The sequence below is a fragment of the Filicampus tigris genome, chromosome 22 (assembly GCF_054856515.1).
Source record: "Filicampus tigris isolate MCC_2025a chromosome 22, RoL_Ftig_1.0, whole genome shotgun sequence".
In the NCBI taxonomy this organism is placed as follows: Eukaryota; Metazoa; Chordata; class Actinopteri; order Syngnathiformes; family Syngnathidae; genus Filicampus; species Filicampus tigris.
In genome coordinates, this window is record NC_141238.1 from 7,982,356 (window position 1) to 7,995,086 (window position 12,731).

At 41.2% G+C, this 12,731-nt stretch overlaps 1 protein-coding gene across 6 annotated transcripts in view; it reads left to right on the forward strand.

The window, feature by feature from the left end:
* The window catches only part of LOC147126782 (tyrosine-protein phosphatase non-receptor type 12-like), a 46,801-nt gene that overhangs the window by 27,744 nt on the left and 6,326 nt on the right, over window positions 1-12,731 (forward strand). For all 6 annotated transcript variants that reach the window (XM_086022758.1, XM_086022759.1, XM_086022754.1 and 3 more), the window contains 11 exons: window positions 4,537-4,645; window positions 4,885-4,961; window positions 5,045-5,140; window positions 5,432-5,470; window positions 5,560-5,628; window positions 5,760-5,819; window positions 6,625-6,767; window positions 7,071-7,137; window positions 7,668-7,745; window positions 8,263-8,361; window positions 10,390-10,475. In XM_086022758.1, the coding sequence (XP_085878884.1) occupies window positions 4,537-4,645; window positions 4,885-4,961; window positions 5,045-5,140; window positions 5,432-5,470; window positions 5,560-5,628; window positions 5,760-5,819; window positions 6,625-6,767; window positions 7,071-7,137; window positions 7,668-7,745; window positions 8,263-8,361; window positions 10,390-10,475 (923 nt within the window). The remainder of the gene's footprint in view (window positions 1-4,536; window positions 4,646-4,884; window positions 4,962-5,044; window positions 5,141-5,431; window positions 5,471-5,559; window positions 5,629-5,759; window positions 5,820-6,624; window positions 6,768-7,070; window positions 7,138-7,667; window positions 7,746-8,262; window positions 8,362-10,389; window positions 10,476-12,731) is intronic.

The following is a 12,731-nucleotide window of genomic DNA, read 5'->3' on the forward strand; positions in this document are numbered from 1 at the left end:
CCCCGCTAAAAGTGTTGGAAGGTCAGTTTCTTTGTTTTTGTTTTATGCTGGCACCGAGATTTGGCGTTTTGATGAATATCGGCATCGGTCTTTTTTTTTTTTTTTTTTTTTTTTTTTCAATCTGATGGCCGATAATAAATCAATTTCAAACTAAGTTGAAATCCAAACAAAGATATGTGAAAGTTTAACATTTGTCGTTCAGAAATTTTGGAGAACTTCATTTCCTGCAGAAAACTATATGGAGCTAGCTCGCGGAACTATTTGTTTGAATTTTATGACAAAAATGTACTGTGTATTGTCAAAAACGTCCTGCAATAATAATTTAAGAAATCGACATTATGCACATCTGAAAAATTGTTCAGACTTTTCAACAAAGTTAAAAAGAGTTTTACTTTTTTGTTCGATTTTGCCACCAGTTTTTTTTTCCTTTTTACTGAAAATGAATATCGGGTCCATATATCGGTTACCCTTGACTAGTAATAATCGGTATCGGCCCCGAAAAAAGCATATCGGTCAATCTCTAGCATTTACATCTAGATGTGATAAAAAAAGAAAAAAACTCTGCAGCTTTTGTTGCTACCCACTAAAAGTGAGCAAAAGTATTGAAATTGGACATTATTTGAAATGCTTTTCCAGGCCTTTACCACAGCCTATTTCAGTTCCTGTTTGTTTTTGGGCGTTTCTCCCTTCACTCTCTTCTTCAGGAAGTAAAAAGCATGCTCTAATGTCGGGCTGTGCAATTAATCGAAAGTCAATTACGATTATTACACGCCACGATTACAAAATTGGCATAATTGTAAAAAAAAAAAATGATTATAAATTTTGCATTTTTTTTTTACAAAAAAAATGTCATAATGACTAATTTTATAAGTTTTGTTTGGTCCTAAAGGAAGTTACATAATTGCAGTGTTTCAAAGAAATGGAAACGTTTCCTTGTTTTGTAGCCAAAAATAAATGATCGGTTAAATAATCGTGATTTTAATTCTTACCCAAATTATCGTGATTCATATTTTTTTCATCATCGAGCAGCGCTACTCTTATTGGGTTAAAGTCCGGTGATTGACTTGGCCAGTCTTAAGTTTCTCCCAATGAAGCGCTGCCAGTGTGTTTTGGGTCATTATCTTGTTGCGTAATGAAGCTTCTCCCGATTAGTTTCGATGGATTTTCTGCCAATTGCCAGACAAAATGATTTGGTTGATTTAAGAATTCGTTATACTGCGACTGTTAGAATCTCACTGTATTTAGCTTGTATATGAAGAGTCGTGCGCTACGTTTTTTTAAGCTAAATGCTGACTGAGGCTTTTTTTTTTCTTCTTTTTGGGTTCCCCGCCCACGGACTCCGGATGTTTTCACGCCGAAGATGAAAGACGTTCAAACTTTAGAGTCTCTCAGGTTAAAAAAAAAAAAAAAAAAAAAAAACGGCTGTCATCTCGTTAAAGCAGAATCTCCTGGCCTACATGTGTGTGATGTGGATGTTTCATTAGCTTGCGTTTTTTTTTTTTTTGGTTGGGCTACCCAGCAGGGGGGTGCGCCGCCGCCGCCGCCGCTGTTATGTGTGTGCCGGCCTGCCTCATGTTACTGTAAAAACACCTTCCAATTTCTTAGGTGTCACTATCTAAGCCACTTCCTAGTTGGGCTTAACCCAAAAAACAGGCCCTGGAGCTAGCTTGTTCTCACAGTATTTCCGCGTTTGTAAGCTAGCTTGCGTCAACTTAACATGATGAAAGGTACAAGAAGTTCAGTGACCCGGTGAATTCAAAATGTCTCGGGAGAATAACCGCCGCATCAAAACGTGTTTGTGGCGTTTGACTGAGAGGTCTGCGATTTTTAATTACGACATGAAAACTTTTACGATGTCAGACCCGGTTGTCGATTTTTTTTTTTTTTTTTTTTTAAAGGAACATCTCAGGAAATGGATTGATGTTGTTTTCGCATCGACAAACTAGCACACCTGGATAATGTGATTAGAGATAGACAGATATTGTTTTTTCAGGGCGATGCCGATTATTAGGAGTCAAAGGGGGGGCGATAACCGATATTTGAAGCCGATATTCATGTGCAGTAAAAAGATATACATTTTTGAAAATACAAACTCCAACACTTTGTTCAAATGCCTGTAAGTATGATTATTAAAAAGCGTTTCATATTTGCAACATGTTTTTATCTTGAGAAGTAGACATCTTGGTTTTCACATTCTGTTCAAAAAGTGCAGCAGCATGTCTCGGTAAAAACGTCCACAAATGAATAGCTCCTTAAAGTTTTCTTAAATCTCACTTTATTGAAATGTTTCACTTAGCTTTGTTAAAAATAAAAAATGGATGGAGTTCCCAGGCACAGTTTGGAACGTTAAGTGAAAAAAAAAAAGTATAAATAATAATAATCCTCTGAGGTTTACCCAATTTTAATGGCAGATAATTTAAAAAAAAAGGCCGATGCCGATATTCGGCACAATGCCAAATATCGGCCCGGACGATAATCGGTCTATCCCTATTGCAGACCAATTTATTGTGTCGTGTGTAAAGCCAAAAACTGGACAGTAGTATCTAGGGATGTAATAATTAATCAAAAATCGATTCACTCCGATTAATCATTCAATTAATCGAAAAATCTTTGTTTTGTTTTTTCTTAAATCGTCTAGAAAATGATGTCTTGAAACCCTTTTTACATTCCGGATGCATAGGACATTTTGAATGACCAAATGATGCGCTCATTGCGTGTTGCGTTTGCGGATGGCTGCAGAATCACACTCGAGCGCAGAGACAAGCATGGTAGCCATTTTTAAAAAAAAAAAATCGAAAATCGGGAACTGAAAATCGAATCGGGTCTTGAGTGAATCGTTACATCCCTAGTAGTGTCATTCAAACAAGCTCCACGGTTCCGCTAGGAAGTTAGGAAGTACGTCCCAAAACAATTTGATCACATGATGTATTTTTGGATTAGCTGACTGCGGCACGGCTCGGCAAAAACCGAAAAGCTGAAAGTATCCCTTAGTGGAAACTCGGTTTGATGGTAGTGTGGGTGGACAATACCTGTCAATAAATCAGGGTTTTTCCTGGCTCAAATTGAGGCATTCTGATCATTCGCACAGATGCACGCGGCCGGCTCAAATAAAAACCATTCCGGTTCAGCCGGCGTGCTCGCTTGGCTTTAGTGTGGTGAACCACACGCCGATTGTGGTGCAAAGGTTTTATTTTTGAATTAATTAATTAATTTATTCATTTTTATGAATGGGCTTTCAGGTAGGGCTGCTCGATTATTGGGGGGGGGGGGGGGGAATAGGAATCACGATTATTTTGGTAATAATAGAAATCACGATTATTCAATTTTGTAATCGTGGCGTGTAATAATCAGAATTGTAATTGAGTTTTTGATTAATTGCACAGCCCTACTTCCAGGTGTGACTTTCACATGGGAATTCTCTTTTGATTGCCGCTGACATTTGCAGACCAGAGGCGCCCCGGGGATTCCGTCGGATCGTCTTATAACCTTATGACTAGGGATTTACCGATTCACTCAAGCCCCGATTCGATTCGATTTTTGAATTTCAGTTCCGGGGAGAAAAAAAACGTTTCAGGACGTTTTCATTTTGTAGACGAGTTTAAACAACCCGATGAATTTAAATCGATTAATCGGGGGCCGACTCGATTTCAAACCGATTTTCGATTCATCGTTTTGCCTAATCCAATCGATCCATCGGGGAGAATCCATTTTTAAATCGGTTTTCGATTCATCGGTTTGCTTAATCCAATCGATCCACCGGGGGGAATCGATTTTAAATCGATTTTCGATTTAAACCACTTATAATTCGGAGGGTCCGACTCACATTGCACTAAATTAATTTCAACTCAAAAATGACCAAGTTCAGAGAGGCTTTTAGCGCGCTAGCAGTTCATCTTTGCCTGTCATTCCGACCCCTCCCCCCCCCCCCCCCGCAATCCCCTCCCCGCAACCCCCCCCCCCCAGCATTGTAAGTGCTGACCTATTTTATGTCTATGAAAGGTGACCATCAGAGTGCAGCTTCTTTAGCAGCTCGACGCCCCCACTTCCTGACCACACAAACACAAACCCCCCCCTCCCCCCCCCCCCCCCCCCCTCCCCCCACGTACGTACACACTATACACACGCAGGAAGAACGCATGCTCTGCCAATCGGCGCTTACGACGGAGCCGAAAGAAAGCCAAAGGCGCCCGAGTGTGTGTTTGTCCGTGAATTATTCAGGCGATGCTTATTCAGCCCGGGGACGGAAAGTAGGTTAGCATCGAGTCGCTCGCTCAGTTAGCCTAGCTTGTTTCTATGCTTTGAATTGTCACCGACGTTTTCGCGCCGAGCGCCCCGGCCCGGTAACGCGGTCCCTTTCCGCCCTCCAAGCGTCCTCTATTATTTGTTGGGAGTACACGTGTGTTCTTTACGTAACAGGAAGTACGAGTAATTACAAGCAGGGTCTCTGCATTTTTTTTTTTTTTTTTTGGGGCGCTTTGAACGGGGAAAATATTCAAGCCTATTTTTTGGGGGGGGGTCTGATTCCTCATTTTGCAGCGTCTGCGGCGGCTCTCCACAAAGTACCGCACGGAGAAGATCTACCCCACCAACGTCGGCGAGCGCGAAGAAAACGTCAAGAAGAATCGATATAAGGACATACTGCCGTGTAAGTGACACCGATGCAAGGAAACCCAAAAGGTGTCATACTCTTCATTTGATGTTTAGTTGGACACTAAGCTTCAACTGCAAGGCTCATTAAGTAAATTGAAGTAGTAGCTTGAGCTTATTTCAAATCTGAGGGGTACCCCTGGGCTAGTTACTCGCCCCCCTTATTTTTATTTTTTATTTTTTTTTTTTTTTTACCCCCCATTTGAAACTGTGTAATGATGTCTCTTTTCTTCCTAGTTGATCACACTCGGGTGAAGCTGACGTTAAAAACGACCAATCAGGACACCGATTACATCAATGCCAATTTTATCAAGGTGTGACGATTTTTAAAAAAAAAAACAACAACACGGGAACTGACTAGTGAATTCTTTTGCTAATTCGTCATCTGCTTTTCCAGGGCATGGATGGCCCGGAGGCGTACATAGCAACTCAGGGCCCCCTCCCCAACACCGTGATCGACTTCTGGAGGATGAACTGGGAGTACAATGTAGCTGTAAGTACGGCGCGAAGGCCATTTAATCGGGCTTTTTGTCGAAAAACGTAACCCAAAACAATTATGACCCGCCGTCCGCCTCGTCCAGTTTTAGCCTCCGGCGGATTCAAAGACCAAAAAAAAAAGTGCGGTTACTCCAAAAGTCATCGATAAATATTTCATATAGCTGAGAGGCAGATGGGGCGGACCAGATGGGTCCCATGCTGGGCGGGTGCGGCGATGTGGATGTGATAAAAGCGCGCCGTCAAAAGTGCGTAGCCGCTCAAATCCGTCCCGTGTGCGTCCCTGCAGGTTATTGTGATGGCCTGTCGGGAGTTTGAGATGGGGAGGGTGAGTCGAGCGTCCCAAAGCCGATAAAAATGTATTATCATTTTTTTTAAAGCAGTCATAATTAAGACGTTTTCTTCTTCTGTCCTCAGAAAAAATGCGAGCGGTATTTCCCACTGTTCGGGGAGCCCGTGAGTTTCGGGCCTTTCCGAATCTCCTGTGTAAGTAGATAAATGCGCACCGTCCGCTGCTGCGCTTTGCCATGACGGCGGGTGGGAGATGGGCGGAGCATTTCTCACTTTTTTTTTTGTCCTAACCACGTCGCTTGAGCTTTGTGCTGTCTGTCTTCCAGGAATCGGAGCAGGCCAGGACGGACTACTCCATCCGCTCTCTCGTGGTGGAGTATGAGAATGTAGGTTGGCTCGCATCTGCCGGCAATCCTGAGCTACGGCTGCTCGATTAGTTTGGTCATCATTGAAAGCACGATTATTCAAACGATTTATTTTTGGGGGTACGAAACAAGGACCTGTATCAACATAAAAATTAAAGACTAATTAATTTCTTTGAAACACGATAATTATCCTTTTGGACCAAACAAAATGTATAAAAATTAGTTCTAAAATTTTAAAAAGGTGGAAATTTCCTTGTGTAAACAAACAGTGCATACTATTAATAATCGTTTCTTTACGATTATGCAAATTTTTAAATCGTGGCGCGTAGGGATGTAACGTTTCACTCAAGCCCCGATTCGATTTTCAGTTCCTAATTTTTGATTCGATCCGATTTTTAAAAAATTGCTACCACGCTTGTCTCTGTGTAATCGATTAATCGGGGCGAATCGATTTAAGATTTTCGATTACTCGTTACATCCCTAGATGTTAATAACTGTTTTTGTACGATTATGCTAATTGTTTAATCATGCCGTGTAGGGATGTAACGATTCACTCAAGCCCCAATTCAATTTTCAGTTCCCGATTTTTTTAATTCGATTAGATTTTTTAAAAAATGCTACCATGCTTGTCTCTGTGTAATCGATTAATCGGGGCGAATCAATTCAAAATTGATTTTCAATTGCTCGTTACATCCCTACATGTTAATCATTTAAAAAATTTACGATTATTCCAATTTTGTAATCGTGGAGTGTAGTAATAATCGTATTTTTGATTGAATTTCGATGAATTGCACAGCCCTGTCCTGAGCCGTGTTTCTTCCTAAAGGAAACCCGGAGGATAACGCAGTTCCATTATATCAACTGGCCCGACCACGACGTCCCGTCGTCGTTTGATTCCATCTTGGACATGATCGGACTCATGAGAGAATACCAAGAGAACGACGATATCCCCATATGTGTGCACTGCAGGTGGTTAAACCGACACGCACGTAAACTACACGCTCATGCATAGTTGGTGCGGCGGCACATTTTCGCTCGACCGCACGATTCCCTCCAGCAAAGGATGAAGCGCACACTGCGACGCCGATGCATCGTCTCCACGCGTGCAATAAGCCGTAATGAGAAGCCCGAGGACACATCCTGGCGCGACAGCATGAGATCACGTTTTACGACGCGATGGCACATCGTTTCGGCTTCCGTGGAGCGTGTGTGCCATTTTGAAACACGCGGAAAAATGCTTCTGTGAAAGTTTGCTTGATTTTGACTGTGCAGTGCCGGCTGCGGGAGGACAGGAGCCATCTGCGCCATTGACTACACATGGAACCTCCTCAAAGCTGGGGTAGGTTCGTTTAGGCCCCCGACAAATTGAATTATTTTCCAGTGGTGTTTGATGTATAAATCTAACGATTCACTCGCGCCCCGATTCGATTTTCAGTTCCCGATTTTCGATTCGATCTACACATTCCAAATGTGGAACGAAAGAAGATCAAGATGAATTTGATCAACTCGATTTTTTTCCAATGATCCAATCGATTAATCGGGGCGAATCCATTTTTCGATTAATCGTTACATCCCTACTAGAGATCAATTTATTGTGTTTTCGATTAATCGGGGCTAATCGACTCTAAATCGGTTTTCGATTAATCGTTGCATGTCTACTAGGGATCCATTTGTGTTTTCGATTAATTGAATCGATTAATCAGGGCGGCTTGATTTTCAATCGATTTTCGATTAATCGTTACACCCCTACCAGAGATCAATTTATTGTGTTTTCGATTCATTGAATCGATTAATCGGGGCGACTCGATTGTAAATCAATTTCCGATTAGTTGTTACATCCTTATAAATGAACCCTTTTTACATTTACAGAGAATTCCCGAAGGTTTCAACGTTTACCGGTTGATCGAAGAAATGAGGACGCAGCGACACTCAGCTGTTCAGACTAAGGTTAATGTACTTTCTTTTTATTGATTTTTTTTATTCTTTTTTTTTTCTCCCCCTCACTAGGACAAGTTTTCAATTGAGGGCTGTGCAATTCATCGAATATTGTGTTAGTACCTCTCGCCTGAATCGAAATATTACGTTGAACAAAAACTGAGGCAGTTTCCAGGAAGCCTGTAATGAAATTTAAAGCAAAAAAAAAAAAAAAAAAGGGCCCCACATACACTTCCTGCCTCACTGGGGGAAATAATGAGGTTAGCGTTCATCAGCCAGCGCCTTTCAGCCCGCACGTTTCATTGCCTTCTAAATGAATGCTTTTGAGCGCCAAAATGTTTGTGTTTCGCTATTGATTTGCTGTCTCTCCTTTTCCCCCTTTTCCATCATCTCATTTACACCTCCCATTTGATTTTGATTTTTTTTTTTATGACACTGTTCTTCCTCCTGCCGGGCCTCATTCCCCCTTCCTCCCCCTCCTCCCGTCTTCCTCGTCATCCGTCTCTTTTTTTTTTTTCCCCTTCGCCAGGAGCAGTACGAGTTAGTCCACCGAGCAATAGCGCAGCTCTTCCGGAAGCGACTGCAGCGACTGGAGAGTCCCACAAATGTGCAGATACATGACGTCATGGTACGGCACGCACGCGCATCGGCGACACTTTCTGGCGTTGAAGAAAAAAAAACCAGAATGTTGCCGAGTCACGCGGTGGAAGCGGGAGGGCAAAACACAAATAATTAGTCTCGCGGGGAGGCAAGAGTGTCAGAGTTGGCCTGCAGAAAACGCGGCAAGAGTTGTGACCTAAAAGAGCGTGAAAGCGGAGCCTCAGAGGACTTTGGAATTGAAAGGAACTCTTTGCTCTGTTGTCGTTATTTACTCCTCGCCGTCCTCCTTTTGGCCCGCATAACCGCTAACGAGCTCCGTGGCCCAGAAGTGCAACCGAGGAGAAAAGTTTAGACTTGTTAAAAAAAAAATAAACAATGTCAACATTTCATCATCCCAAACTTAAAATCTGCTGCCATGCTTGTCTCTGTGACCTAGTGTGGCTCTGCAGCCATCCACAAACGCAATAAGCAATGATGTTTTGGCGCAAAATCGTCATTTGAGCTACACATTCAAAATGTGCTGTGCATCTGGAATGAAAAAAACCTATCAAGACACTGTTTTCCAGATGAATTAAAAAAAAAATCGATTATTCGATTAATCGAATTGATAAAGCGGTGCAAATTGATTATAAATTGATTTTCGATTAATCGTTACATTCGTAGTATTGAATTTTGATGAACTGCTCCAATAATCACTAGGGATGTAGCGATTCACTCGAGTCCCGATTCGTTTTCCAGTTTCCAATTTTTCGATTTAAAAAAAAAAAATTGCTAGCATGCTCGTCTCTGTGCACTAGTGTGGTTCTGCAGCCATCCACAAACGCAATAAGCGTAATGATGTATTTGTTCCAAGACATAATTTTCTAGATGCATTAAAAAAAAAAGTAAAAAGATTTTTCGATTCATCGAAGCGAATCCATTTTGAATTGATTTTCCATTCATCGTTACATCCGTAGTATTGATACGGGACTGCTCCGATAATCACTAGGATGTAACGATTCACTCAAGTCCCGATTCGTTTTCCAGTTCCCGATTTTCGATTTAAAAAAAAAAATGGCTACCATGCTTGTCTCTGTGCACTAGTGTGGTTCTGCAGCCATCCACAAACGCAATAAGCGTAATGATGTATTTGTTCCAAGACATCGTTTTCTAGATGCAATAAAAAAAATTTTTTTTAAAGATTTTTCGATTAATCGAAGCGAATCTATTTTAAATTGATTTTCCATTCATCGTTACATCCGTAGTATTGATACGGGACTGCTTTGATAATCACTAGGATGTAACGATTCACTCAAGTCCCGATTCGTTTTCCAGTTCCCGATTTTCGATTTAAAAAAAAAAAATGGCTACCATGCTTGTCTCTGTGCACTAGTGTGGTTCTGCAGCCATCCACAAACGCAATAAGCGTAATGATGTATTTGTTCCAAGACATAATTTTCTAGATGCAATAAAAAAATTTTTTAAAAGATTTTCGATTAATCGGAGCGAATCTATTTTAAATCGATTTTCCATTCATCGTTACATCCCCTGCCATCCTTTCCCGCCTTGCGTTTCGACCCGAGAATAGCTGTTCCAAACGTCTGGCGGGTTTTCACGCCAGACACTCGCGCAGGAACCACGTTTGAGAGTGAATTGGCAAATCCCGCGCGGCATCAAAGGGAATGACGTCGGCGATGATTGAAAAGTACCAGGATGTACGAATTGTAGGTTAGCGTGCCAAACTTGGCCTGCGGACACAACCGTGTTATTATATCTTGTGTGTAGCTGCTTCTCCAAACATGAGCAAGTGGGCCTTAGTGACTCACGCCAGAAAAAGCGGCACGTGAGTCACGACGTCTACCCAGCCATTGTTTAGTGGCCCCAACTGCGTGTTAGTCGACACATCCTACACGTTGTTCTTTCCCCGACGCGACTGAAATTCCCACGGCTCACATGGCCAGCCGGACACGCCTCGATTAGACGCACAGGCGGGCCGTTCTTTCCTTTTCATTTCCCGTCGGGTTTAATGACCAGGTGTCCGCTTTTGTAATGACCGCTGTGCCGTATTTGCACGCAGGACGAAAGCAGTCCGGACAAAGCGAGCCAGCAGTCGGATGACGAGCGATGGGACACGCCTCCCCCGAAGCCGCCTCGTATACGCAGGTAAGTCGTTTGGAGTGCAAATGTTGTCTCCATGGCAAAATAAGGTATCGAAAATGAATCACCGGTGTGACAATTTCTCGGCAAACTTGACAAACTATTTGGACACCAGTTGCTAGTGCAGTAGTAGTATTTAGTAGTGTGTGTGCGTGCGACGCTTCTACTTGTAAATGTGAATCATCTTTGTGTTCCTTCCTCTCTTTTGAGACACTCTTTGTCGTCGATTTAACATGACAAACACTTTGATCGATCACAGGCTGCTTGGAATGGTTGCGTTTTCCATATTTTCAAATATTTATGAAAAAATATTCATTACCATTATTTTGGTAATAATTGAAGTCAGGATTATTTCAAAGGATCATTTATTTTTTGGGGGTACAAAACAAGAAAATGTGAAAAGACAAGTAAATTTCTTTCAAAAATTATAATTGAGTAAGTTTCAAACAAAATGTATAAAATTTGTTACAAATTTTATTTTTGTAAATTTTATTACAGAATAAAAGGTGCAAATGTATAAACTCAAGAATGAAGTATGCTCGTTTTTTACGATTTTGCCAATTTCGTCATCTAGGAGCGTGATAATCGTAATTGTAATTGAATTTCGATTAATTGCCATAGTTATTTGGATGTATTTATTTTTTAATTGTTTTACTTTCCCGCCTTAATTATCAAACCACAATTGGCCAAGACTTTTCTTTGGCCCAATTAAAAAAAAAAAATTGAAAAAAAATTGAAAAACGTAGTTTGACGGCAACTGACGGTGACGTCATTTCACGTCAGTGGCACTCAAAAGACAATCACAAAACGACAATTGCTTTAAAAAGACGTGATACGGCGGCGGCTGCGAGCCATGAACAAAATCACAAGGAAAAACTTCATTCAGACCCAAATAAGTGCGCTTCCACTTTTTGGGTCTGAGGAGCCAAGGGACCTCGACTCCCAAATGAACTTTCCGTGGAACGTCTGTATTTTTAAATCCTTTTGCAACACTTGGCAATCGTCGAGTAGAAGCGCTCAACCTTCCCTTTCGGGCATTTTAAAAACACTCGATATATCTATCCAACCAAGATGGTCGATGGGAACGCAAACATTTTTCAAAGTGCTTCAGGGCGGCTGCTCCAACCGAAATACACAAACGTGCGGTTAAAAACGAACGCTGTCAACATATATGGGGGGGGCCTTGGCATGTTTTTACCGCGGGGGCACTCTTAAGACTTCACTCGAGTGAATTGAAACGCTCGGTTGTTGGGATGTAACGATTCATCGGGAAAAAAAACCGATTTAAAATCCATTCGCCCCGATTCATCGGATTGTTTGATTGGGGCGAATGGAAAAAGAAAAGAAAAAAAAACGTTTCAAGGCATCGTTCTCCAGATGGATTTAGTAAGCAATTCGATTTTTTGATTAATCGAATCGTTTTGATCGGAAATCGAATTGCTGGATGAAAAAAAGGTTTCGAGACATCATTTTCCAGATGAATTTAAGCAATTCGATTTTCGATTCATCGAATCCACTAATCGAAAATCGAATTGGTGAATGAAAACTGTTTCAGGACATCATTTTCTAGATGCAATTCAGCAATTCGATTTTCGATGAATCGAAAAAAACAAATTAGTGAATGGAATAAAAGGTTTCAAGACATCGTTTTCTAGATGAATTTCAGAAATTTGATTTTCGATTAATGGAAAAACAAATTAGTGAATGGAAAAAAAGGTTTCAAGATATCATTTTCTTGATGAATTTAAGCAAATTGAATTGGTGAATGATAAATGTTTCAGGACATCATTTTCTAGATGAATTTCAGCAATTCGATTAATCGAAAATCGAATTAGTGAATGGGATAAAGGGTTTCAAGACATCATTTTCTAGATGAATTTAAGCAATTGGATTTTCGATTAATCGGATCCATTAATCAAAAATCAAATTAGTGAATGAAAACAAAGGTTACAAGACATCATTTTCTAGACGCGTTTAAGCAATTCGAGTTTCGGTTAATCGAATCAATGAATCGAAACTGGAATTGCTCCAATGCCTCTAGAAGATGGTGTCTTGAAACGTTTTTTCGTTCCAGACGCACAGTCCGTCCATTTCGTTTGTGGATGGCTGCAGAGCCACGCTCGTGCGCAGAGGACAAGCATGGTAGCAATTTTGAAAAAAAATGGAATCGAAAACCGGGGACTGCAAATCGAATGGGGGCTTGAGCGAATCGTTCCGTCCCTGCTCATTTGCATACATGGCGTCGACGCGAAATGCTGGCTT